Source organism: Lampetra fluviatilis, chromosome 46, assembly GCF_964198595.1.
Source record: "Lampetra fluviatilis chromosome 46, kcLamFluv1.1, whole genome shotgun sequence".
Classification (NCBI taxonomy): domain Eukaryota; kingdom Metazoa; phylum Chordata; class Hyperoartia; order Petromyzontiformes; family Petromyzontidae; genus Lampetra; species Lampetra fluviatilis.
Genome location: NC_136320.1, coordinates 9,029,801 through 9,057,507, shown reverse-complemented (window position 1 = coordinate 9,057,507; position 27,707 = coordinate 9,029,801). Strand labels below are relative to the sequence as shown.

The window sequence follows — 27,707 nt, the reverse complement described above, 5'->3', positions numbered from 1 at the left end:
TGTATCATAGCGAGTGAGGCATGGCAACAGCTGGGGAAGCCGTTCATCCAGCAGTGGATCGACAATGGCTCATGATGTTGGTATATGCATGAAGTTGTGAGTGAACAATTATATATATAAAAATATATGCACATCTATGTTTGTATGTACAGTATATGTACAGCTGTCAAACCACTGCAGGATGATGGCCTCCCCATGCTGTGAGCCATGGGGGGAGGGGGTTGTTGATCATATTTCACCACTCTGGTCATTCAGGTTGAAGGGGAGAGGGGATCAGGAGCAGTTCTAATGTTAACCATAACTGGGAATCAAACTCAGGTGACCGGGTTTATAGTGCATTGCATTAAATCAAAGCGTAACCCACATCCATTCGGATCGATTCATCTCTCGGGACGCACGCATTGCGTAATAATCAATGCATTTAGATGTGTGCGTAAAATGCAATTTACGGGCCGATACGTGTGACCTTTGCAGCCACTAGTGGCTGCTATACCACAATGTAAAAGAAATAACCATTTATAAACCGGGTCTGAGACCATGCGTTCATGGTGTTAGACCAGTCAACAAGCCTTGTCACTCTAAATTTGGTTCAGCACCTTACATTTCCATAAATTCCAGCTCTGAGAATTCCAATGCTGAGTCTGATCATCACGCAACGAACATTACTCTCAGTAGCAGAGTGGATGGGAGAGTGCCGCCCATTACGATGTTGTCCAGAGGTCACCTGAAGGAATCTTCAAGATGTAGTGCTGGAATATCCGCTACCGTGGGCCGGTATTTAACAAAAAGAGACTTGCAGTGTTGCCCTGCAAAACACTGCAAATAATTAATCGTCTCATAACATCACCCCGATAGCAGTAGGAGGAAAAAAAAAACATGTTGTTTAATTCGGTAAAACAAAGAACCGGATATTGGATTTAATGACCAGGTGGCGACGAAAGGAATACATCTTTACATGCTTATCTGTTGGACGAGTGTAAAAATCACCTTTTATACAGCAGTTTAACACCGCTGTATAGCTCCTCCTAAAACACATTCTGCGCGGCCTCTCTTTTAATAAAAATGCTTTGCAGCTCGTTGTACATGAGGCTAATGAAGTCCGGTCTCATGTAACATCAGTTTCCTGGAGTGTTGTTGTTGCTGCAGGAAGCTGCTACGGACAACTCTCTCGTGCGCAACCCAGTACGCTACTGAAAATAATCAATGAGAAATCAAAGGTCCCCGGGCAGCGCAAACTACCACGCCTCCTCCCACTTCTCCTCATCCTCACTGCTGAGGCGGTAGAAGAGGAGGTAGGGGGTTGCGCTAGCATTGTCCAGGGGCACCAGCAGCGATGCCATCTCTCCCTCGCTCACGGCGTTCACCTCAGCATCATCAAAGCGCAGCCAGCGACCCTCCCACTCGCCCGCAATTGCACCAACAACGCCATCATCAACATCAGCACCGTCGTCGCTGGTCCTGCCGGAACGAGGTCGACCGGCAGCACCGTCCTCTCCCCACCGCCGATCGCTGGCACTGTTCGCCGTTGCCAGAGCTGCTGCCGCACTCTTAACTTCGGTGAAATCCACGGTTCGCGCCGACCTGCCGAAATTCTTCTTCTTACCGAGCAGCGGCCCGGAGCCGGGCAAGGGAGGTTTGCGCTCGTCCCCGTGGTTCTCTCCTCCGAGCCGCTCCCTCCCACATGCTCCTAGCCCATCTGCTGGCGGTAATTTCGCTTGCGCCATCCTCTCCGCGATTTCTTTATGGCCGCCTCCGTTTTGTCCCCCCACCGTTGCTGCCTTCACGGCTGCAGTCTGCTGGGTTGTGAGACTGTCACGGCGGCGCCGCCCGTCCTCACGCTGTCCTCCGCGTCCAGCGCCATTGGCGGCGCACAGGGAAGCGTTTCTCCTGCTCCCCTCGCTCATCTCGGAGCCGTTTTTGGGTCCGGGCTTTGCCGATGTAACAGGGCGACCTTTGTCCGCCAGCGAAGCGGCCGTCTTCACGCCATCTCGCTCGCCACTGGCCTCAATACCGCCGCCCTCGCAGCCGTTGTAACAATCGCGACCACGAGGACAATCGGGGTCACCTGCGCCATACAGCGCACGCCTGGGCCCCGCACCGCCGCGGCCAAGTAGACGTGGCGAGCCCACGCGCACGTACGCCGTGTAGTGACCCGCACCGGCCGAGCTCCCGCTGTGGGTGATGAGCGCTGTCAGGCGGTACAGCGGGGCCTGGAGGCGAGACCGGGGGCCCCCCACGAGCCACTCGGATACGGAAAGGCAGCGCGGGGTGAGCACCGGGGCCGTCACCTTGGTGGCGCCAACCACCGGGCACAGGCTGAGAGAGGGGAGGTGGGGAGGGGGGACGCAGGTTGCAATGGTGGTTAGTCAGAATCGGAATCTTTATTTAGACTGGAGGAAGCCGATGAACTCTGAAGCTCTTTTTCACAGACGTCCAGTCGGGGCAGGTCAGAAAGTTACAACAACAATGCAAAACCCGGCAGGAGTGCAAAGTATAGGAAAGGTACCCAAGCCACTAAATGTGAATGTAGCAATTCACTGCCCACCAACCCCCTGTCGTCATGGCGATTTGGGGAATTCTCATGATTGGGGGGGGGGTACCAATTCAGTTAGAGGGTAAATTCCATTTTGTCTCGGTTTTACCGTCTCATTTGTATAATTTATCATTATTCCTGTCTCAGATGTACAGTTTGGTCTGCTCAATTAACCTCAATGTATCAATTTAGCATAGTCCAGGAACTTGCAAATAGGTACGTAAATCACAAACAACGGTTTCTCGCACATACAATGCGGTAAGCGTTAGAATCAATTCTAATAGATGAAGCCATGCGTAATTGCATGCCTAGTCAGTGAATGGGTTCAAATCCAGGCCATTGTAGAGCATACATGTCAAGTAAAATGCTGAGGTTAAAGATTAATCTCAGTAAAGAAAACAGGTAAACATGACCAGGTAGCTCAGATGTCAGAGCTGAGGTCCTGGGTTCCAATCATGGCAGTCACTTATGATGAAATTGGGTTGACAGTGGTTATGGGGGTGACGGTAGTGGTTGCTTTGATATTGCAGGGGATCGTGGTGGTGATGGAGGTGGCGAAGGCGGTGAAATTGGCGGCGGTGATAGTGGCAGCGTTGGTAGTGGTGGCGGTCGCGGTGAGTGTTGGTAGCGGCGGCGGTTGTAGCAGTGTTGACAATTGCGGTGACAGCGGCAGAGATGGTGGCGTCCTCGGTGACAGCGCTGGTGGTTGCGGTGGTGGCGTCGCTGATTGCGACAGCGGTAGTGATTGCGACAGCGGTAGTGGTGAAGGCGGTGACAGTGGGCGGGGTGGATGGTAGTGGCGGCGTTGGTAGTAGCGGTTGCAGCGGCAGTACCCGATGGCGGAGAACCTCTTGAGGTGAAGCGTGAGGATGCGGGGGAGCCGCCCGAAGCGCAGGGTGCGCTCCGCCTCTGCGTGGTGCAAGCACGTCTCGCAGAAGTACTTGTCTCGCCCCACGAGCCGCTCGGCACGCGCAAACCGTGCCAGTGCCCACTGCACCGACTTGCGGCCGGCCTTGGGCTCCGGCGACACTGCACACGCAGGCACGACCGCACAAATAAGAACTCAACTATTTTTTATTTTACCAGGTAAGGCCAACTGAGCTACATAGCTCTTTTTTAGAAGCGTCCTGGCCACAAATGATAGCTCCAACAAAGTGGCTTATCACGTGGAAATGTATAGAAATTTTATTTTAAATTTGCAGCAGTCAAATAATAGCAAGGTTGGCTACATACGGTGCGAAAGAAATTCATACATACAATGGTGAGTGGTGAGTGCCAGGTGAATAACAATTTTAGCTCGCACGGTGCCTTTCACCTAATAATTATCAAGGAAACGCTTTAGATCAATGACAGTGGGTCTGTGGGAGATGGTTAGGAAGTGCTCTGTAATACCGTCGAATACAGGTCGACACCCGGGGTTGAGGCACACTGAGTTTTATTACAACAACCGTCGTGACATACACACTTGAGGGGGTATCGGCCCCCTCACCCGTCTTTCTGGGGACACCTCTCCCAGCTAACCCTAGCCTGCCTCAGAGTCCTCCTCTCGTGGACTAGGGGAGGCTATCTTGGCCCGACACTGGTCAGTCGGGCCCGGTACTCAGAGTCCAGACCAACCCTGGCTCTGGCTCTGGCACCACGCCACTGGCTCGAGCCTGCGCGGTCCTGACAAGGACGGCGTAGCAGGGGGAGACCAGGGCTCTATCTGGGACGTCTTCCGTCTTCTCTTCTTAGCTAACCCAACTCTCCCTAGCCCCCCGATACATTCCCCTTTTATACATCCCCCTCCCTGAGGGGTGGGGCCCCGGGGGATCGTAACGTCCGAAGCGCGGACGTCGTAGAGGGCACCTGCCCGTGCACTGACGTAGCCCCGCCCACTGTGCTAGTTTCCCGTTGGATCCCATACATATCAGCTCGACACATATTCCCTCCGTAAGACCCCTACATCACCCCCCCCTGTACAGCTCGCAGCCGTCCCGGCTGCAACATCGACAATAAAAGTTTATTCAGCCCTCGATACCCCAGCGTGTGCCTCATTTTTTTCAACAATAACGCAACGAGCAGAACAACAGGAAGAAAGAAAAAAAATAATCCGACGAACCCCTCCCGCGAATAAATACGAAAACCGTAGGACGAGCGTATATACACGTGTATCTTTACCCGGAGTCCCCCTCCAGCCCCCCCCCCAGACGACGCACAACACACACAACACACACAACACACACAACACAATAATCGTACAACGCAGCGCGGCACGTGCCGGGAACACAGCACGGACGCCCCACACCGTGAGCACAACATGCGAATGTACACCGGAAAGAGAAACCACAAAAGACTCAAAATTTTTTTTTTTTTTTTTTTTTCTCTTTTTTTCACAAGAGTCTGCGCATTTTTGCGCGCGTCCTCGCCGCCGGCCCGTCACACGGGACAGGCGCGGCCGGCAGGTCGTCGGCCGGCAGGTCGTTGGCCGGCAGGTGTTCATCACAGAGCGAGTCTGTTGCCGACGTCGCAAGACCCTCAGCATCACCTGCGGGGGTCGTCGGGCGTGAGCCCGTCACTCCCGGTGCGCCGGGTCATGTCGGTGGAGCTTGGGAGGAGGAGGAGGAGGGCCGGCGTCCCGGCGAGGCGTCGTCCCCCGCTGTCGAGGGGAACGGCACCCCAAGGCGACGTGGCCCCGGACGCCGCAGTTATAGCAGCGCGGGAGCGCAGGTGGTGAAGACGGGCGGTCGGGGCGGGTCGGGCCATCCCGGTCCGCCCGCGCTCCCATCCGTTGCTGCTGTCGGAAGTCGGCGGCGTAGACCTCCTCCGTCGGTGAGGTGACGGCAGCCACCGTACGGCCGGCAGCTGCCCTGCTGGCCTTCCTTCGCTGCGACAGGAGGTTGGCGTGGAGGAGGCGCGCCGCTTGGAGGGAACCCATCTCCACGTCCTCCTGCGCGACGATGGCGACGTCCAGGTCGTCCGCCAGCAGAAGGATCTTCTCGGTGACCATGGCGTCGACGCCTTGGTCATCCATACGAGGGAAGGCCGTCTTTGCGAGCGCCAGAAGGCTGGTACGGTAGGCGAGGGGCGACTCCTTCGCACCCCGCTGGCGGTCGTAGAATCGCTGCCTACACTCGGCCGATGGTCCGTAAACCCCAGCCAGCAATTGCAGCGCCATCTGAAGAGTAGAGCGCTTGTCCCTCGATGCGGACGTAAGAGCGGCGAGGGCGTCGCCGTCAAGGAGCGCCGGTAGTGCGCAGAGGGCTTCGTCGTCTGACCACCCCGCCATCTCTTGATGCGCGAGGAAGCGCCGCTGAAATCCCCCCCAGTCGCCCTCCTCAGCCACGAACTCCTTCAGCGGGGGTAGTCTTTGGTGTAGTGCCGCGACCGCCGTGGAGGGCCGCACTTTGATGTCCCCGCGACTCGGCCGAGCGTCAGCACGAACGGCAGCTGTAATCGCCTGTCGCGCAGATAGTGACGCTCCGTCCGAAGGCGGTGACGCGGCAGCTCCAGCGGAGTCGATGTCGGACCCCAAGTTGAGGTTGGCCACGCCCTCGGCAGCTGCTGCGGCGATGGCGGGACTTTCAAAAGTGCCGTCGTTAGAAATGGCGGGAAGGTGCAACGGCCGTCGGCTGTCCTCGCCTCGCGGTGGTCCAGCAGCCCCCAGCCGAGTGATGGTCTCGAGTGTGGCGGCAGCAGCGTATAGCAGCTCCGCCAACCTCGCGTGCGCCAGCCGCAGCCCGTCGGACAGCGACTCCCCTTCCTCCCGATGGCCCGGTAAGGACGCATTCGGTCCCGGCTGCTCGTTGGCCCCCTCAGCCGTCTCTGGTACCGCACTTCCCGCGGTGTCCTCCGCCTCCTGCACCCCGGCCCGAGCTGTTCGGCGCGTGTCCATGTTCGTTGTTTACTTCTGACGCCAGATGTAGTACCGTCGAATACAGGTCGACACCCGGGGTTGAGGCACACTGAGTTTTATTACAACAACCGTCGTGACATACACACTTGAGGGGGTATCGGCCCCCTCACCCGTCTTTCTGGGGACACCTCTCCCAGCTAACCCTAGCCTGCCTCAGAGTCCTCCTCTCGTGGACTAGGGGAGGCTATCTTGGCCCGACACTGGTCAGTCGGGCCCGGTACTCAGAGTCCAGACCAACCCTGGCTCTGGCACCACGCCACTGGCTCGAGCCTGCGCGGTCCTGACAAGGACGGCGTAGCAGGGGGAGACCAGGGCTCTATCTGGGACGTCTTCCGTCTTCTCTTCTTAGCTAACCCAACTCTCCCTAGCCCCCCGATACATTCCCCTTTTATACATCCCCCTCCCTGAGGGGTGGGGCCCCGGGGGATCGTAACGTCCGAAGCGCGGACGTCGTAGAGGGCACCTGCCCGTGCACTGACGTAGCCCCGCCCACTGTGCTAGTTTCCCGTTGGATCCCATACATATCAGCTCGACACATATTCCCTCCGTAAGACCCCTACAGCTCTTAAGTTCAAATAGGAAACGCTTTCTGAAAGAGATATTTTTTCAGGTGGGACTTGAAGGTCCCCTCTAAGACACTGTTGGGGCAAGTGCTGTCGTGTGCCTGTACGGCACATGATGGGGGTGGGTGGCTCGCACGTGAGCAGTTGTCTCCCAACTGCTGATATTTGCACTGTGTATCAGGTGTAATAAACGACTTCCACGACACGTTGAGACTTGCGTCCTTTCTTTATTAGTTATGACTGCTCGGCTCCGCACTCTCTTTACATGGTCACCCTCTCTCTCGCCGCATGCACGCGCTCTCTGCTCCTCTGTTCCCGCGCGGCTTCCCTCGCTCTCGCTTCCCCGCGCACCGCTGGTTGACGGCGCGTTGGGAATCGAGAGAGCTTCGCCCGCGGCTGCCACGTGGTCGGTGGCTGACGAGATGGCGGAGATGCAGTGCGGACCCAGGCTTCCACACCGAACCCCGAGTCCTCCTCCTGCCTCTCCTTATATCCTCCTTGGCGGAGCAAAGCCCCGCCTCTAACCACGCCCCCTTCAGAACCTTCTCGATGGTTCCCGCATGTACCCCTGAGCTCTGCTCATGAACTGTGGCCCAGATCAAACCCGTAGCCCTGATTGGCTATGACCGATGCGGCAATGCCTATGCAGCCCTCCGTATGTCGGTGTGCTCTCTCATTACACAGGCACTAATATTTAAGGCCAAGTAGAGGCCCAGAACTGATTCATATATTAGTCACTGTTATTAGCAGTGAGCGGGAATTGAACTCCAGTCACCGGGTTCATAATGCAGGGCGCTGATCACTCTACTACCGCTCCCCACACGTGCAAACATGCACACATGAGCGTCAGTAGGCCAGTGGAGCCGTGTATTGGAGGGCGGGTATCTGCAGGTCTTTGTAAATGCCTCCATTTGTTGTAATATTGATTTGAGGTGGGCTATCAAATTGGTTCAGTAATAATCGATCATTAGGTCTGTCGTTCGACTAATCGGATTACACTAAAATAATTACAAGCCCCCCAGCTTGATAGACCCATTTCAAAATCATACAACAAACAGGCATGCGCTGTTGCGGAGAGGTGTGGGCGAGCTTCTGTATTTCAACAGGTTTCCCCAATATTGATGACTGGTGATTGGTGAGTGCCAGGTGAATTGGTGACAGGTAGGCGAGTTGATGGTTGGCAAGTGTCAAGTGAATCGAGAACTGGTGAGTGGCGAGGGTCAAGTGAATTGCTGATTGCCGAGTGATGAGGGTCAGGAGAAAAATAATTGCCTAACAAGCCTAGGTGAGTGTCATGTCACCCCATTTATATGACGGGCTGCTCGCTAGCGCTGTATCTTCTCTTGCGACCGATGTCCAAACCTTACCGCAAAACCTGGCTCTCATTCCAGATGTATCTCACTGTTTACGCGACGGACCCCACTTACTATTAATAATATTCCTACCCATGTCAGCAATCGCATTCCCACTTAACAGTTTAATAGCCCCGTTAATTACGCTCGCCTCCACTGGACAATGCAAGTCGTGATTCAGTGATTCATTCACTCAAAGACTGTGTTTCTCGCACCATTCGCATGCTAATTGGCAGGCGGTGGTGGCTGTGCTGCACTTGGTCTGTTAAATCCAGCACTGTGGAGGCAGGGAGGGTTAGCAGATCACACAAATGTTGCGAGAACTCCCTTTCCATGGATGTCGAAGGAGGTGCCATAATCTGGCTCGTCAGTAGGTTGTACAACAAAGTGGGGACTAATCTCTATCTGTCCCATCTGTATGAGACAGTGTTGCCAGCTCGCACGAATGGGTTTTATCAATGTGCTCCGGTTTCCTTTCACGTATATAAACACTCATTAATCGGCTGAAAACAACTCAATCTGTGGAGGACTGCAGAGCTTTGGCAATTTCTGGCATCAGCTCATTGACTGGCTGCTGCTTCCCGCTCGTTTGTGGTTCCTCCTTGCACCTTTTGAGTCATTCTCTCTCGTCGAGAGCAAACAAACACTGTGTGGCACCGCATAAGTAGATTTTTTTTACAATTGTTAAATTAGTCTTATTATGACAACGCATTTATTCAAATTCAAGAGTGAGTGGTGTTGACTCATGCAAGGGGAAGAACACGCGACTCAAATCGGATAACGAGGGCAAGCAACGCTCGGGCATATTGCCTGGAGGATAGTGCTGCCGCATCCATCGCACAGCTTGGAATGCCACCAGTCCCGGTTTTCCTAGGACCGTCACCACAGTTGATGAACATAATAATTATTTTGCTTGATATAGCACCTGTATGTCGTAGAATGCTTCACACGTGATAAGCGACTCGCATCTCATTTCATCTCAAAACATTTGAAGGGGCACCCTGGGTGGCAGCCGTCCCTGTGTGGCACAACGTGCCTTAGCAACTGGCCTGCGAGCGAGAATTAGTCTGCCAGTCAGGGGAGATGATTGCTGTTTAATCCCAACCGAGTCATTTGCAATGTAATTTGCAGAGTTGGACCATGATGAGAATGATGATGTGCGTGTGTGCGTGGGCAGGTGTATGAGGAGCAGCAGTGCAGCAGTTAGCGCGCTCTGCTACAAACTTGGCGACCAAAGTTCGATTCCTGCTCAAAGTCAACATCGTTGACATATATCTGAGCAGGTCTTAAGCTTCCCCTAGGTCGACTCAGCCTAAAATGAATACCCGGTGCAATGTATAAACATCGCAAATTGGGAGACAAAGGCGGTCGGCCGTGGTACTACTGGCCACCCACCCCCTCGTGTTCCGTGCCAGCCTTCATAGGCACTGCTCGCTAACAGCACTTGCCCTAAAAGTCTGTCAAGGCTATACGGGGGATCTTTGTCTTTGTGGGCGAGTGTGGCGCGTACCGCCGAGTACGTCACTGTCCGCATTGAGCAGGCAGCCGTCGGCACCCTCTTGCTCCTCCAACTCCTCCTCGTGCTCGTCCTGCACGGGCAGTGAGACGTCGAGGAAGCTCTCGGTGCGCTCCGAGCCGCACTCGCACTCCAGGCAGCGTGTGCGCAGCACAAGCTCCCCCTGGAAGAGGTCGCCCACCACGCAGCCTTCGCTCCGGCCTGTGGGACGGAGCAGTGGCGGAGCGAGACGTTGGGAGACACGGGGAGATGCAGTGAGACACAGGAAGAGCCTGCCCACCACGCAGCCTCCGTGCGGGCCTGCAGGACAAGCAGGGGTGGAGGGAGACGCAGGGAGAAACAGGAAGACACGGTGAAACGCAGAGAGATACAGACACACAAGATAAAAGGAGACACAGGGACACAGAGCGAGATACAGCAACACAGAGAGGCAGAGTGAGGCAAAGGGAGGTTCATGGAGACATAATGAGACACTGGGAAATACAGGAAGAGAGTGAGACACAGTGGGACAGTGAGTGATTCGAATGAAGTAGTCAAACAAGTTCCATGACCAAAACGGTGGGCTGATAAAAAGGCTGTAAATTATATTCGTACAAAAATCTCACAAACCTGTTTCCACAGAAGGCAAGAGTGTGCGTGGAGTGCCTTCATCGCAGGAGAGAGGATGACAGCACTTCTCAGCTGAGAGCGATTTCACGTCTGAGCTTCCGTTTCCGTTATCCCGACACCCCAACTCCTCCCCATTCTGCGCGACACCCCCAGCTCTCCGGGAAGCCTTTACGTCGATCCCGTCGGAATGCTCTCCGTTCCCGTTGTTCTCCGAACCAGGGAGAGCATGAGCTCCACTCGCGGAACTGGCTTCCGTGCTGGAGCACTGGTCGTCACCGCTGCTGCTGCCACTGCTTTTACGGTCGCTCTGCCGGAAGGTGAGCCCACTCACGATCTTGCCGATGGCGCGGAACTTGGAGAGGATGGAGGGCTGGCTGTGCAGCATGGACGGAGCAGGGACGCGCCGGGAGGCGCCCAGCCGCCGGCGCTTGCTGGGCTTGGGCGGCGAGCAACGGCCTAAGCACAGCGCGCAAAATCATGGTCGTGCAAGCACGACAACAAAAATGCATGAAATCATTAAGTATTTTGAATTAAAAGGTAAATCCTTGTAATTAACTCATTCTGATGACGCACGTGAACGTCATCGGTTTTTCTTCTGACGTACACGTCATGGGAACGGAATCGGAAGGCCATGCAGGCGTGCGTGGAACAGTTTGGCATAAGCTATCATACAGTGGGGTCGTGTTGCTACATTGTACTGCGGTGAGTACAAGAGGTCTTTAAAAACAACGGGACTATGCCTCTCTAAATTAAATTAACACTAACTAAATCTTGACTTGAAGCTTTCGTGACTGCAGGAATTCATATTCTTTGGGTCTTTCGGTAAAGTCACGTAGATAGGTAACAAAAATTCATTTAAAAAATAAACAAAAACCACGACGTTACGATCGCAACACAAGCAACCGTCATCAGGTGGAAAAGGGGGGGAGGAAGCTGTTTTACAAGGTTTAAAATGGGCGTAACCCAAGCGTCCTGGTATCAGGACGAAGTGGGCGGGGCACAAATGCCATGGGGGCCAGAACAAGCGGGGATGGTTATGTTAATGTGAAATCGGAGAAACAGGAGAAGGGGAGACGCATGGAGAAAATAACAACTTGTGGTACGCCCAACGCAGGGGCGACACCGCAGGAACTGGAATTGCTCGTCCCATCTTTAGTAAAATAAAACTAACATTGGAAGGTGACAAGATGGAAACATCACAGCCAGTTATGACTGAAACTGGTTGATGACATCCTTCCAATGATTGGAGTTTGTACCCATCCTCTCGGTTTAAATTGTGTCTGTATACATGGATGGCTTCATGAACGAATCTTTGTCGATAGCCAGTGGGCTTGCAAAGTACCTTTGTCTTAGAGAAATAAATTTCGTGAGCCAATTCTATCATCATTACTTAATATTTATACCATGTATCCCATGTGGTAGATCTGGAGGCACCTTGTTGCAGGGACTCCCACCCCCCGTGTCACAGCTATTTCCTATTATTTTCCTTTTTTTATTTTACCAAATAACGCCCATTGAGATATATAGCTATTTTCAGAAGCAACCGGGCCACAAATGATAGCTCAACGAAGTGGCTTATCACGTGGAAATTTATCAGTCAAATATTCTAAATGCATGTTTATAAATGTGGTGGGAAAAACCGGAGGACCCGGAGAAAAATCCATGCGAGCACGGGGAGAAGATGCCAACTCCAATATACATGCGTCAGGGTTGGAATCGAACCCACGACCTCCTGCATACCATGTGAGGGAGTTAACATCCCACCACCGCGGCACCGTGTGGCACAAGGTGAACACAGCCCCAGCCTCTAAAAGCGCATTAGTTTGCCAGGTTTCTCCTGATTTTCCCAATGATTCTGGCCACCCAATCCTTCGTGTCCAGTGTCGGACCGCATAGGTGCCCGCTAACAGCACTTGTCCAAAAAGTCTATTAAGGCTTCATAGGGGATCTTTGTCTTTGTCACACGGAGAGGCAGTGCATCTTTTGGATTACACGGAGATGGAAAAAGGAACACGTAGACAAGAGAACCTGTGCAAATTAGATACATCATATTAACTGTACCTTCCGCAAACTTTGCAGAAGTGAATACTCGATTACTTCATAATTAAGTGGCTTTTTACTTTGGCATAGTATGGCAATCAATTAGGGCTAAATTCAGCCATTCGTTTACTTTGGTGTAGTATTAGCATGGCTATCTATGTACGGTGCAAAAGAAGTTAAACATACATTTGAACAAGACAGAAATGTTATAAAAAAAAAAAAAAATGTGGTGCGTGCTCAGGCACTCCTCACCTTGCGTTTTCTCGGACACGGAGTCGTCCTCGGTGCTCGCCCGCTCGCCCTCGGCCTGAGCGCCAGCGCGCGTCTGCCTCAAGTTGCGCAGCTTCTTGCGCGCGTTTCCTCCTAGCGCCGTTGACTTCTTTCGCTTTCCCTCTCTGCCCTCAATCCCCTCCTCGTCCGAGCCCTCTGCCAAGAAACCATCATCGTCGGCACTCTCCTTCTCACCACCACCATTATCATCCTCGTCAGCTTTTCTCGCATCCCTCTCCTCTTTAATTGTTGCCAACTTGTTCGAGATCGCCCTGATAGGTCGTTTTTTGTCGTCGTCATCTCCGTTATTTTCGTCATCACTGCTGCTACTGGCGGGGTTGCCGTCTGCTGCTGCTCCTGCAACTCTCGGGGCTGGGCCATGGTCCTTGAGGATGGAGGCACAGGCATCTTGTACGTGTCCGAGCAGACAGCGCAGCAGCTCCTGGGCATCGTGCTGGAGGTATCCTAAGTACATGGGATTCAAATCCCTGAGAGGAAAACAACGAGATTACTATTCAAAGTGGATTTCGTGGAGTCAAGTCACATGAATTAAATTTATTTTCGGTTAACGTGCGGTGCCTTTCTGGTACAAATCTACCACCCAAAGTGTCATTACTTCATTAAACATAAAAATAAACAATTCTATACATTACGACCATATATAAGCAAATCTCAAGATTCTGCACGTAAATAGTGGGCTGAGAAACTGTCATAAGCTGAGAAGAGGATGGCCTTGAGCATGGACAGGGAAGCCTAGTGGCATTCAATGACCATTGTATGTACAGTGAGGGAAAAAAGTATTTGATCCCCTGATTTTGTATGTTTGCCCACTGACAAAGAAATGATCAGTCGATAATTTTAATGGTAGGTTTATTTGAACAGTGAGAGACAGAATAACAACAACAAAATCCAGAAAAACGCATGTCAAAAATGTTATAAATTGATTTGCATTTTAATGAGTGAAATAAGTATTTGATCCCTCTGCAAAACATGACTTAGTACTTGGTGGCAAAACCCTTGTTGGCAATCACAGAGGTCAGACGTTTCTTGTAGTTGGCCACCAGGTTTGCACACATCTCAGGAGGGATTTTGTCCCACTCCTCTTTGCAGATCTTCTCCAAGTCATTAAGGTTTCGAGGCTGACGTTTGGCAACTCGAACCTTCAGCTATCTCCACAGATTTTCTATGGGATTAAGGTCTGGAGACTGGCTAGGCCACTCCAGGACCTTAATGTGCTTATTCTAGAGCCACTCCTTTGTTGCCTTGGCCGTGTGTTTTGGGTCATTGTCATGCTGGAATACCCATCCACGACCCATTTTCAATGCCCTGGCTGAGGGAAGGAGGTTCTCACCCAATATTTGACGCTACATGGCCCCGTCCATCGTCCCTTTAATGCGGTGAAGTTGTCCTGTCCCCTTAGCAGAAAAACACCCCCAAAGCATAATGTTTCCACCTCCATGTTTGACGGTGGGGATGGTGTTCTTGGGGTCATAGGCAGCATTCCTCCTCCTCCAAACATGGAGAGTTGAGTTGATGCCAAAGAACTCCATTTTGGTCTCATCTGACCACAACACTTTCACCCAGTTGTCCTCCGAATCATTCAAATGTTCATTGGAAAACTTCAAACGGGCATGTGTATGTGCTTTCTTGAGCAGGGGGACCTTGCGGGCGCTGCAGGATTTCAGTCCTTCACGGCGTAGTGTGTTACCAACTGTTTTCTTGGTGACTATGGTCCCAGCTGCCTTGAGATCATTGACAAGATCCTCCCGTGTAGTTCTGGGCTGATTCCTCACCGTTCTCATTATCATTGCAACTCCACGAGGTGAGATCTTGCATGGAGCCCCAGGCAGATGGAGATTGACAGTTCTTTTGTGTTTCTCCATTTGCGAATAATCGCACCAACTGTTGTCACCTTCTCACCAAGCTGCTTGGCGATGGTCTTGTAGCCCATTCCAGCCTTGTGTAGGTCCACAATCTTGTCCCTGATATCCTTGGAGAGCTCATTCGTCTTGGCCATGGTGGAGAGTTTGGAATCTGATTGATTGAGTGCTTCTGTGAACAGGTGTCTTTTATACAGGTAACAAGCTGAGATTAGGAGCACTCCCTTTAAGAAAGTGCTCCTAATCTCAGCTCGTTACCTGTGTAATGTGAGGGTATATCCGGGTGGTTGATTGATCACACCTCGTTATGATGATTGGCTCTACCGGTTCTGGCCCATAGCCAATGGGGAGAAGTCTAGGGGCGTGGCCCTGACATAATGAGAAGGTGACATCTGCAAGTAGATGATTGAATCTGCTGGCTTTAGCCACAGCCAATGGGGGGACGAGTCAGGGGCGTGGTCCTGGGATCGTACGATGGAGTCTGGAAGATTCCATGGAGGTTAACCAGGACTGGTGGAAAGGTACCACGTGACCCGGGTATTAAAAGGGGTGGAGACGATACCTGTATAAAAGACACCTGGGAGCCAGAAATCTTTCTGATTGAGAGGGGGTCAAATACTTATTTCCCTTATTAAAATGTAAATCAATTTATAACATTTTTGACATGCGTTTTTCTGGATTTTTTTGTTGTTATTCTGTCTCTCACTGTTCAAATAAACCTACCATTAAAATTATAGACTGATCATTTCTTTGTCAGTGGGCAAACGTACAAAATCAGCAGGGGATCAAATACTTTTTTCCCTCACTGTAATTAATTGAATTTGGGGACTTTGGTCCATAACGTCGGCACACAATGGCCTACTCATTCCGAATGTTATCATTGGGATGTTTAACGGTCCAGTGTGAAGCGTACGGCATAGCATTTTACGGCTTACATACACCCACAGTATTGACAGTAAAAGGATGCCGGATTTGAACCGCCGCAACCTTTGCTACAAGTGCTGATAACGCGACTGCTGAGCCACCGTGTCATTCCGCCCCACATCCAGGCGTCCTCACCGCAGTATGTCGAGCAGCTCGGAGGGGTGGGTTACGGGATTCTCGTAGGGTGCGAGCGCCAGTGATTCTTGGTGTAGCACAGACATCTTCTCCATGAGGCGAGCCAGGCTGCGCAGGAGAGACACGTCGAGGGGTGCCACCGCCTGAGCCCCCGCGTGCCACAAGCATTGCTTTTAGACTCATGCGAAACACGTAGAGCTTATGCTGCGGTAACGTAGCACCCAACTGGGATAGCGGTCTGCTCTCTGTAATGAATGGTAACGGAGAGGCAGCCATGGAATAGAATGCGCCCGACAGAATGTCCACTGTGGAGATAGAGCAATGAGATCGGTTCATGTGCACTAGATGGATGGGATTGTTGCATCACGGGATCATGAAAGGTGATGGCGGTGGCTTGGGGAGGCTTTCATCCAGCAGTGGATTGATTATGGCTGATGATAGATCATCCATCTAAGTACTATTGCACAGCCCAGAACATACAGCCTGGGTAGGTGTCAAAACTGTATTTGTCCTTTCAACATCGTGTTTATCTAAAGCGGCAATATATTTCAGTTGCCAATTACCAAGGCACTGTTACATGAATTAAAAAAACACATTATTATTACTCGGCTTGTTTTCCCAAAAAAGTCTCATAACTATATTTCAGGAGAGTTTTGTCAATTATTTTGCAGAAGTGGGTGATGTTGCATTGTGTAATCCCAATCGATTTACGTGCAGTGTCATTTTTCAGCACTGGGATGTTTTGGCCAATACCAGTTATTTTGTACGTCTTATTTTAGAGAATAAAAAAAACTGGAAAACCTGGAAAAAACCCATGCAGATGAGGGGGAGTACATACACAGTGGACATCTGTGAAAAAAAGCTTGATAGCTTATCGGGTTCCTCCAGTCTAATTAAAGATTAAGATTCTGAAACAAACTCCGCTCAAGAGTTTGTATTAGCATGTGAATGGTGCCACGAACACAGCCTTTGAATGAATGAATCACCGAATCAAGTACGTTTTTCAAGTGGAGGCAAGTGTGATTAACTGGGCTATTAAACTGATAAGTGGAAAGGTGATCGTACAAACGGGTATAGAAATTGGTAATGAGTGCGGTAGGTCGCAGAAACGGTGAGAGACATCAGCAATGAGTCAGGTTTTACACCGAGGTCCAGAAAATTAACTGCAAAGTGCATGTCGGAGATCAATTGCAAAGAGTATAGTTACTGCAGTGTGGGGGCACGTGCATGTAATCCAGCACTTGGGAAGTTAGGGTTGGTAGATCACGCAGCCATCATCAAGTGCATAAAACAGCAAACCACGAGATTGTGGTATGAATAGTAGCATAGCAGAACAGCACGTAGGTTATTGACCTATATGTTTTATCTATTTGCCAAGGGATGTACCATGTGTTACCCAAGTATGCCACGTGGAGTATTTTTCAGGATCTTGCATTCGGTGATTTATTATTTATTTAAAGACGTTATCAGCCATCGAATTAGTGTTTATGCACCCAGAAAAAACCCACATGTGCGAAGGGGCAACATTCTATCCCATACAGACGGGACAGATGATATTTGTTCACACTACTGCTTTCGCCTGTCTAGCCAGTGTATATGGCACCTCACTACCCAAAGGAAAGAAAGTTTTGTAATATTTCTGCGGTTCACAAACCCTCGCCTCCAGTACTGGATTATAGGCGTGCATAGTCTCCGCTGCACATCTATGTGCCTATGAGGGAGGTTCCTGCAATGTTGATAAATGTTTGTGCTTGCATACAGAATGTCGACAAACACTTTCTTACCTCGGAATTTTCCTCTGTCTTGAACTCACGCTCGGATAGTTTATTCAGTCGTTTGAGGCCAACCCGGAATTCGGGCAAATGATACAGCACCTGAAACATAATGCTCAAGTAAACGATACAGGAGCCAGGACATAAGCTGGTGCTTCATATAAGCTGCATGTTTTATCTATGGGAGTAAACCACAAGAAGAGGGAATCCTTGCAGAGCAGGGGGAGAACATACAAACAGAAAGGCGCCCGAGTCGGGAATCAAACCCAGTTCCTTCTTACTGTGAGGCATGAGTGTTACCATTGCGCCACTTTGCCACCCATTCATATCATTGCACGTGACGTCATCTCGCTTGTATTGTGCATCTCGTATAGATGATCCAAAACAAACTAAACATTTTGGAAAAGTTTGGCAGCGAGGTTTCCCAGTTTGCGGAACCGACCCACAAGAGTGTAGGCAACTGTGCGAGTGTTACCTGCAGCACGCTGTTCAGGTAGCAGGTGTTGCCCAGGTTGCCGAGGCCTACGAAGGGCAGGGCTGGAGGAGCTTCCGCACCTTGCGCAACAGCATCACAAACCCTGCACCACAGCACAAAAAGTCAAACACATCCTCGCAACAAAACCTCTACCAAAACAAAGTGACGTTCCCTCATCATTATCATCGTCATCACCGGCCTCGATCAATCCACCACTGGATGAAGGCCTTCCCAAGTCGCTACCGCCACACCACCTTTCAACAATCTGCGATCACAATAATCCCTCGATCGCACACAGATGAAGAAATGTAATTGCTCCATCTCCCCAGTGACGTTTAGCATTGTAAAATAACAGTCTGTTTACGAAAATGCATGCATTGAGTCATGTGTAGAGGATTATTTTCGGTTTGTGAGAATTACATGGAAATTCTATCTCTGGGTTAATGGTAATAATGAATGCGACAGAATGAGATCAAATAACACTAATACAGATGACAAATGCAGAATGGTACCTCACAAATGAGACACAATACAAACGAAAAACAAAGTACAAAGGAGCAAGACAGATGGTGCAGATAATGAACAAATGTGATGACAGAAAGGGGCATGTAAAAATTACAACCCTGTGGTAAGAAATTTTGGCGACTGAATTCACTGGCTGCATCGGACACGGCCAGACATCCCATGCAGGATCCATGAGAAAAGCCCTGCTGGAAAAAAGTACTATTATTATGAGTATGAGTATTAACCAGCTGTAGAGCTGTAAACACCACCCAAAATAAACAGATAAAGCACTATTGATTTTGCACGATTTACCTTTAAACTAATTTCCCTAAATGGTAGTCAATAATTGTGAAAATGTATTTTAATTAAATGTTACATGCCGACTCCTCAAGCAAGGTTGTGTCCAATTTTTTCTCACAAGAACACACCTTTCCACAATGCATTGTGCTAGCGACATTTTGTAAATTAACTTTTAATATAAATTAGTTTATTTAGATTACTTTTGATTATTGAAGAGGTTGTCTGGTACTACTATTTGGTAACTAACCCGATACAAATTTAAAAAGTCATTCACATTCCCAACACAGGAGCCAGTTCATCCAAAAGACAAACACTGCCGGCTTCCCAGTGATTCTCCAAGCATAGGATCGACCAAGAGTGACCGATTGAGTGGCCGCCTGCCCAGTTGCGATCTCTTAACTTTGCGCCAAGTGCCATCTGGCCAATTCAAGTGGTAAAACGTATTCCTTTACTTGTTGACAAGTGACAGCCTAGTGAGATTAAAAGTGTATTTGTAAAGCTAAACCTGGGTTTAAAATGTTTTTTTGTTTTGCAAAACACAAACATTACACACAATTCAAAAGCTAGCAGGGCAATTAGGAGATGTATCCTGGCTTAAAAAAAAAACACACTCGTTGAAGGCTGCGATGTCGCTGGCGCACTCCGACGCGGAGTCTGCCTCCTGTGAGGACCGTGCCACGGCAGCGCCCGCTTCCTCCTCGCCGCCCTGAGACGATGTCAGCGCCGCCTCCCGTCTCCGAGTGAACTTGAGCGAGAGACGGTTCTTCCGCGGCGAGGGCTCCTCAGAGCGATCCGCCGCCACCACCGCTGGGCCCACCGGTCTCGCGTGCAACGTCAGCAAACCAGGCATGTTCTGTATGAAATCGAAATAAAGACCCAAAGGTCCATCTCTTAACAGACTTTTTAGAGGAAGTGCTATTACCGAGTGGTACCGACGAAGGCAAGCACGGCACACGAGGGGGTGGGTGGCCAACACCAAGCCCACCCGCCTTTGTATCTCCAGTGACGATGTTTACACATCACACCAGGTACTCATTTGAAGCTGAGTCGGCCAAGAGGAGGCCCAGGACCGGTTCAAATAATCGTCACTGGTATTGGCTGTGAGCGGGAATCGAACTCGGGTCGCCGGATTCGTAGTGCAGCGCGTTAAACGCGAACCCTACCGCTCCTCACATGTTCTGTAAGTAAACACACATGCGGGGGAAAGAGGTAGGGGGATAACCCTAAAATAAATTGTGGCCACCGATCCGAGCACCGCTCCCGCAAGTATATGATATGTGTTTAGTGAAGGAGCAAGCAACTTTGTTAGGCTTTGACTAGTGTGGCCGCAGTTTCCCTAATCCCCCTATTTCGCATAAGGCTTAGTATTGCCTACATTGGTGGGTTTGCCAACCATGGCGGTTTTCAGTAACATTACCCCCGCGGTTGGCGAGGGATTGTCGTATTTAAGTGTAAAGAGAAAAATTAACCATCACAAAAAAATAGCAAAAGATTTACATCAACAACACTGAGAAAAATGTAGTAAATGGGTGCACGAACAATAACCTAAAATTCATAAACACATCATACAAATACCACAAATCAAACGTTTCATTCTAGTGCCCTAAACAATATATCAACCTGAAAGGTGGCGCAAAGACTAGCAATGTGAAGTATGGTAAAACAAGCCCCGTGACCAACAAGGTGTGAGTCTTCATTCACCAGTGGATTAACCATGGTCGACGCGATTATGGTAAATAAGGTTTACACACATATGAACCCGATAGAGGTAGCTTAAATTCACCATTCAATTGTCAGGTTGCACAATGACTATTGGTTAGGCGGCTGTATGTTTCATATTTCATATCAGCATTCTTTACAACACACGCATACAGGTAAGTTACGTATTCGATTAACGTTTAATAGGCGAATGCAGTTCCACTATTCATACTCATTCGACACAAATGAAAATATATTGCATGGTCTTACCTTTACTTGTTTATTTACAAAGCCTATTCGCCTTTCCTTCTGGACAAATATGTCAGTGAGTTTGTTGTAGAAGTCCTCTTTATTTTCTTTTAGTTTTAAAGTCTCTCCATCTCAATAGAGATGATTGCCAGGGATTAAAGTCATCCTTGGTCAGTTCGATTCCGACTGTATGTTTTGAATCGTTTCAAAGCAGAGAACGACCTTTCAACGGACGCTGTTGTAGCTGGTATAGTGAGCACCAGCTGGAGTAACTATGTCGCCTCGGGAACCGTCTGCATCAGATCATTCTGGGCCAAAAAGCTAACAAAGTCAAAGTACCTTGCACATTGTGATTAGCTCTGCAGTTTGGTGTCATCGAAATGTTGTGACATTTCATAAAATTTCGTCCAATCAACCAAACCAAGGAAAGTTAGCTCACTGAAATGATCAAACCTAGCTTTCATTTGAACACTGATATTGTCAAGAATGTTATAAAAATTATTTTCCTCTCACCTCTGATCGGCTGTTTACTTTGGGCATTGTCTGTCAGGCCATGTGCGACGCATTTCTGCTCGAATCGATCATAGAAACTGTCAAACTCTTGTCTCTGGCATTCCACAACTCCCATTGTGCCGCGGATTAGCGCACAGCAGAATCCAATGTCCATTACTTTATGCTGCAGCACACGAAATAGTGCATCGGTTTCTTTAAAAATGCCCTCATATGCCATTATGAAGAAGCAGGTTGATGCGTTTGACAGTCAGAGATCATATCCGGTGGCCATCATCAGGGTGTCATTGTCCCAACCATCGGGATTTTCGCTCATAATCCGGAACACAGCACGCAGATCAGATTGGTACATGCTGATCGCCTGAACTAGTCTAGAATTTGAGCTCGATCTCCTGGGCGCTGCTCTTGGTAAACGTCACTTCACAACATCGTCCAGTAGGTGGGTAAGCTTGGTAGACTTATTGAAAAACGTCGCAAGTCCCTCGACTGTTTTAAAACACATCTTACACTCAGGCATACATTTTCTGAATGCGAGAGCACCAGGTTCAATTTGTGTGCATAACAATGGGTAAACGTGGCTTCAGGTACCTTTAATCTTGGCCTGCACCCAATTAAAATCTGATGCCATCACAAAGACTCCGTCGTGTGAGCTACCAAATTTTCAACGCAATTGTATTTCCCCAACACTCCCAAAACATAATCAGCAATAGCCGGTGCTTGTCTGTCATCAGTGACATCATCAAATTCCAAGAACGCCTCCCTCACCTCACAAGTTACCTCACTTTTAGCCACATAACGCAAAATTACAGAGACCTGGGCTTTGTTAATGACATCCGTTGTCTCGTCTACTTCGACTGCAACAAATGGGGCTACATGAATATGCTCTTTGATATCATTTCTAATTACATCACCGACTGCTTCGATTAAATCGTTGTGTTGTTTGATAAGCCAGAAAACACAGTGGATGTCTCCAAATGTCTAGCTAACTTTTCATCTTTCTCAGCAAAAGCATGTAATAGCTCCACATCGTTGCCACGATTAGAAGAGCTTGCACTCTCATCATTACCACGAAATGCTAATTCTTGTTTCGCTAGGAAGTAGGTCGCATAAATAAGGTATTTTAAAACCTCACGGTTTTCCTTTACCTTAGCATTGTGGATGCTGATATTTAATCTCCGCTGTTCATTCAAAGCAGATCTATCCTTGAATCTCCAAAAGTTTTTAAAGCAATTTGGCTTTGAATGTGAGTTGTCGATTTTTCATGTTTGTTGAGGTTCCTTGGTAGATTTTTCAAGTCACAAAATCCCGCGTTAGTCCAAACGTTGTCGGTAGTGGAGAACAGAAAGCAGGGAAAGCAGTAAAGGCGATTCTTCGTAGCACAGCCACACAGCCAGTCGTTTCGTTGGTACCACTCCATTTGAAACAAACGTGTTATTTTCTGTCCCTTCGTTTGAAGTAGGTCCTTAAGCTCAGGAATTGGTCATCCATTGTTTCACTCCTTGTTTTGATTGAAAGTCCAATTTTGAGAAATTTTTAAGGTTAGATATAACGTTTTCATTTTTGCAGCCGCTTGATTTTTTTTACTAGAGCTAGTTAACGTGGAGGGAGAGCGAGCGTCAATTACGTGGGCTCAAGACACGCCCCCCTCAGTGAGGCAGATGTGATAGCTGCCTCCCCTGGTGCTTTTTCATTGCAGTTTTATGACGCACATGCATGAAATAAGTTACCTGGACTATGGATGGTGAGGACATGTAATGAAGGGATCTATAAACATTACATTGGTGACATGCACGCGCTTATTGCCCGCGCTCCATCCAGTTTCCGAGGGGTTGCGCAATCAGAGGGGAGGCTGAACTCGTCGCTGCCTCGCCTCTCCCTGTATTTGCAAATTTGGCGATTTTGACTAGAAAAAAATTAACCCGTAAAAACAAAGTTTTTCACTATAAATCCTTTATATGCGTGGCGGCTAGAGTCCTCTCGTCCTCTGGCTTGAGATGGCTGCCACCTATGGGTCAGATGATTGCCTGCCACCATTAAGCAATTGGTAATTAAATATTTTTTTTTAAATTCCTAAAAAGTGTAAAGTTATGGAAATTTTTTTCACGAAAATAAATTATCACGCACAACGAGTCTGTGTGCAAAATGTCAGCTCGATTGGATCACGGGAAGTGGGTTAAAAAACGACCGAAAGATTTGCACGGTCGTAAGCGCGCAAGCAAGTGAACTTAATATAAAGGATTTAAAAATGATTGGAATCATATAGAAATGACATTTATAACACAGATCAGTGGAAAAATCTTAATATTTATTTATGTACTTTTCGTAACAGCTATTTTCATTGGAGTATGACAGGCGAGGCTCTGCCTCCCCTGACCGCACGTCCCTGCTTACTACAAAGTGGTACTCTTATTTTATCGACTACTAGCGGGAAGTACCCGTCGATGCACGGGGGAAAAATATATTTTAAAACTTCTCAAAACTTAAAAACATAACATAAATAAATGAAAATTTAACTTTGATCATTATCTCATTAATTAAAATAAAACCGAACGCGCGGTGGAAAAAAAACTTCCGCTCGCGCGCAAAGGTTCGATTCTTTAAATCGCAAAAAAGGAATCGAAGGTTGTAGATATCTTTAGAATCGGCCTATTCCAGTTTAATCGATACCACAAACGCTCACCAGATATCGATTCTCGCTAGTTCTGTATGATGCGGGTTGACGCCACACACTTCATGCTCATTCCCCCCCCCCCCCAAAATACAAAAGTCTATTTTTATACTTTTTTAATTGTGTACAGTCTGGAAGCTACCCACATGCCAAATTTCAAGTTTGTAGCATGTTGGGAAGTACGCTAAACATTTCGAACACACACATTCACAAATTTCCCTTTTATACATATAGAAAAAGAAGATAGATTAAGACGGCTAATATATATCGTTACTTTATCGCAAATGCCCGCTGCGCGCGGTAGGGGGCCATCCATTTAGTCCGCAAGCAAACATCTGTCAAAGCTTGACCCCCTCCCTGTCCACACGCGCACTTTTTACCTGCGTTCGCCGATATTTAATCCACACAGAAACGATCAAAGATAAATAATATTAACGTGTTTAAGCAAGCAGATAGTCCACCGCCGGACTATCTAACTAATTTGAAGGCCAATGTAGACAAATTATCGAGGCTTCACCCCCGTTTCCTATGCGTACGTACATTGTCAGTAGACCCCCCCCAAACGCAAGCGTACACATTTGGGTTAACCCCCCTCCATGCGTACGTACTAAATGGATGGCCCCGAGGGGTTTCCGTTCAAGAGTTCGCCCACGGCCTAGTTTCCCCGCGGAAAGCCACGCGCCTTTCCTAGTATTCTCCCCGTGGTGATGAGGCACGGGCCCGGGGCACGAGAGCGAGAACGCCGCCTTATCGAAGTTGCGCGTTTAAAATGAACAATAATGCGTTAAGCACGCGGTAAAAGATCGCTAACTGAAACAAATATTACATCAGTCAACACGTGGCGAGGTAGAACATTGCAACGTTGCTGTATTTACCGTTACGGTGTTTGCTTCAATTCCGTCCGAATGTTAAAGATTCCCGCCTTATCCTCATCCTCGCCGTCGTCGTCTCTGCCGCTTGTTTTTTTCGACGTCTTCCAAGACGAGCCAGAACCGGTAGAATCTTCCGGTGGCGATCTTCCGTTTTCGGTAGAAGGCCCGAATTGCAAAGCATTAGCGTGGTCGCGTTTTATTTGGTCTCTACCGCTACCGGTAGACTTATTATTCCGGAATCAGAAGGAGGGAGGGGGTGTGACCACGTGATCATAATCATCCAACCACACAACGCGACACAACAACTCCGGCGAATCAACCAATGGCGTGCGCCGTAACGAGTGGGACCAACACCCCATTGAAAAATAAATAAAATAATAAAAGGTGGATTATACGCGACTCTCCAGTAATTTAAATAACTTATTCATCACGATCGCTGTATTTCACACGAGTGTGTGTGAAATTGTTTTGAATTAGGAGCAAACATGAAACGTGTTGCCCGTAAGTGAATGATATAATGCGAGTTGAATTCCTTGGACACTCATCTCCTTCGATAGCTCAGTTGGTAGAGCGGAGGACTGTAGAGAACAACTCGCTGTTGAAATCCTTAGGTCGCTGGTTCGACTCCGGCTCGAAGGAAGATAATATTTTTTTCAATTTTTTTTTTCAAAGTACCCTTATATAAAACTAGCGGAAGTACCCGGCTTTGCCCGGGTGAAAAATATATTTCTTAAAAACCTTACATATATATACACAGATACTAAGGTATTGTCAAAGCCCGGTGGGCTGTTTGTACATTTCTCCACCAACAAATATATAAGAGGCTTTCACAAGTCCAAAAAGTTTTAGAAAGTGTGAGGTAAATAGTTGATATCAAAAGGTTTCCGAAAATTGTGGTCTCCCCCCCTCCCCCCCCTCAAAAAATATATTTACCCCTCGTAGGTATATATACTAACAACACCTTACATACAACAGAGGAAGTGGTATCTATTGACTCTGTAGTAGTATCTACTGACTGTACCGTAGTATCTACTGAGCCAGTAGTAGCTACTGTGTAGTAGTATTTAGTGACTGTAATAACTACTGACCATAGTAGTATTTACTGGGCCTACAGTAGTATCTACCGACTATATACTCGTAACGACTAACTGTATAGTATCTGCTGACTCTATAGTTGTATCCACTGACTATAGTAGTGTAGTGCCGTTGAGGACGCGTGCACACCGGAGTAGAGGCACACGTATTTATTTCACAACAGTCACTGGGGACATACAGTACTGGAGGGGGTATCAGCCCCCTCACCCGGATAGCTGGGAACACACGGCTAGCTACCCCTAGCCTGCCTCCTAATCCTCCAATTACTGGGCTAGGGGAGGCTGTCTGGCCCGACACTGGTCAGTCGGGCTACGGTACCCGGAGTCCCAGAGTCCTGGCTCTGGTTCACGGGACCACGCCGCTGGCTCGGTCCTGCGCGGCCCTGACAAGGGCGGCGTCCCAGGGGAGTCCAGGGCTCTAGCTAGGCAGTCTTCGGTCTTCAAGAGTTTACTTAAACATTCTGCCCCGAGCCCTCTGACACATCCCCCTTTATACTCCACCCCCGCTGAGGGGTGGGGCCCCGGGCTGCCTGGTGCGGACGTCGTTGAGAGCACCCCCCCCCCGTGCACACACGTAGCCCCGCCCACTGTGTTTGTTTCCCATAAGCTGCCATGCATAACGGCTCTATCTCTAACACCCCTACAGTAGTAACTACAAAATCTATAGCAGTATCTACTCACTCTATAATAGTATCTACTGACTCTAGTAGCTACTCACCGTGGTAGTATGTACTGACTGTATAGTAGTATATACTGACTGTAGCAGTATTGACTGACTGTAGCGGTATATACTGACTGTTTTAGTATTTACTATAGCGGTATCTACCAACTCGATAGCAGTATCTACTATCACTACAGCAGTGTATACCGACTGAGGTCGTACCTGCTATCACTACTGCAGTGCATACTGCTGTGTTGGTACCTGTTATGATGACAGCAGTGCATATTGTGGTGGAACCTGCTATGATTACAGCAGTGCATACTGCTGTGGTGGTATCTGCTATGATGAGAGGAGTACATATTGTGGTGATGGTACCTGGTATGATAACAGCAGTACATACCGAGTGTGGTGGCACCTGCTATGACGACAGCAGTACATACTGTGGTGGTACCTGCTATGATGACAGCAGTACATTCTGTGGTGGTAGTACCTGCTATGATTACAGCAGTACATAGTGACTGTACTCATCATTCACCCTCACCATTCACCACTCACAACTCACCCTTACCACTCATCCTCACCACTCACCACTCCCACTCACTATTCACCATTCACCCTCACAACTCACCACTCACCAATCTCCCTCACCAATCTCCCTCACCAATCTCCCTCACCACTCACCCTCACCACTAACCCTCACCACTAACCCTCACCACTCTCCCTCACCACTCTCCCTCACCACTCACCACTCACTCTCACCATTCACCCTCACCATTCAGCCTCACCACTCACCCTCACCACTCACCGTCACAACCACCACTCACCCTCACCACACAACCTCACCCTCACTACTCACCATTCATCCTCACCAATCACCACTGACCAATCACCACTCACCACTCTCCACTAACCCTCACCACTCAACCTCACCACTCACCCTCAAAACTAACCACTCTCTCACCACTCACCCTCACCACTCACCCCTCACCACTCACCCATCACCACTCACAACCGCCACTCACCCTCACCACTCACCCTCACCACTCACCCTCACAACAACCACTCACCCTCACCGCTCACCACTCACCCTGACCACTCATCCTCACCAATCACCACTCACCCGCACTGCTCACCCTCACCACTCACCGCTCACCCTCACCACTCACCCCTCACTAATCACCCCTCAC

At 49.1% G+C, this 27,707-nt stretch overlaps 1 protein-coding gene and 1 non-coding gene across 2 annotated transcripts; one reads left to right on the top strand and one right to left on the bottom strand.

Moving 5' to 3' along the window:
- Positions 1 to 24,859, bottom strand: USP1 (ubiquitin specific peptidase 1). Its single transcript, XM_078877092.1, has 10 exons — positions 24,769 to 24,859; positions 19,380 to 19,621; positions 17,965 to 18,067; positions 17,502 to 17,591; positions 15,718 to 15,860; positions 12,761 to 13,266; positions 10,469 to 10,924; positions 9,854 to 10,060; positions 3,367 to 3,562; positions 1 to 2,316 (listed from the first exon to the last, which is right to left on the bottom strand). Exons 2-10 carry the CDS (start codon positions 19,616 to 19,618, stop codon positions 1,236 to 1,238), a joined length of 3,021 nt encoding a protein of 1,006 aa, XP_078733218.1. The 5' UTR covers positions 19,619 to 19,621; positions 24,769 to 24,859; the 3' UTR covers positions 1 to 1,235.
- A 453-nt stretch (positions 24,860 to 25,312) lies between these two features.
- Positions 25,313 to 25,404, top strand: TRNAY-GUA (transfer RNA tyrosine (anticodon GUA)). Its single transcript is given in 2 exon segments — positions 25,313 to 25,349; positions 25,369 to 25,404. It is a non-coding gene; the product is annotated as a tRNA-Tyr (tRNA).
- The last annotated feature ends 2,303 nt before the right edge of the window (positions 25,405 to 27,707 follow it).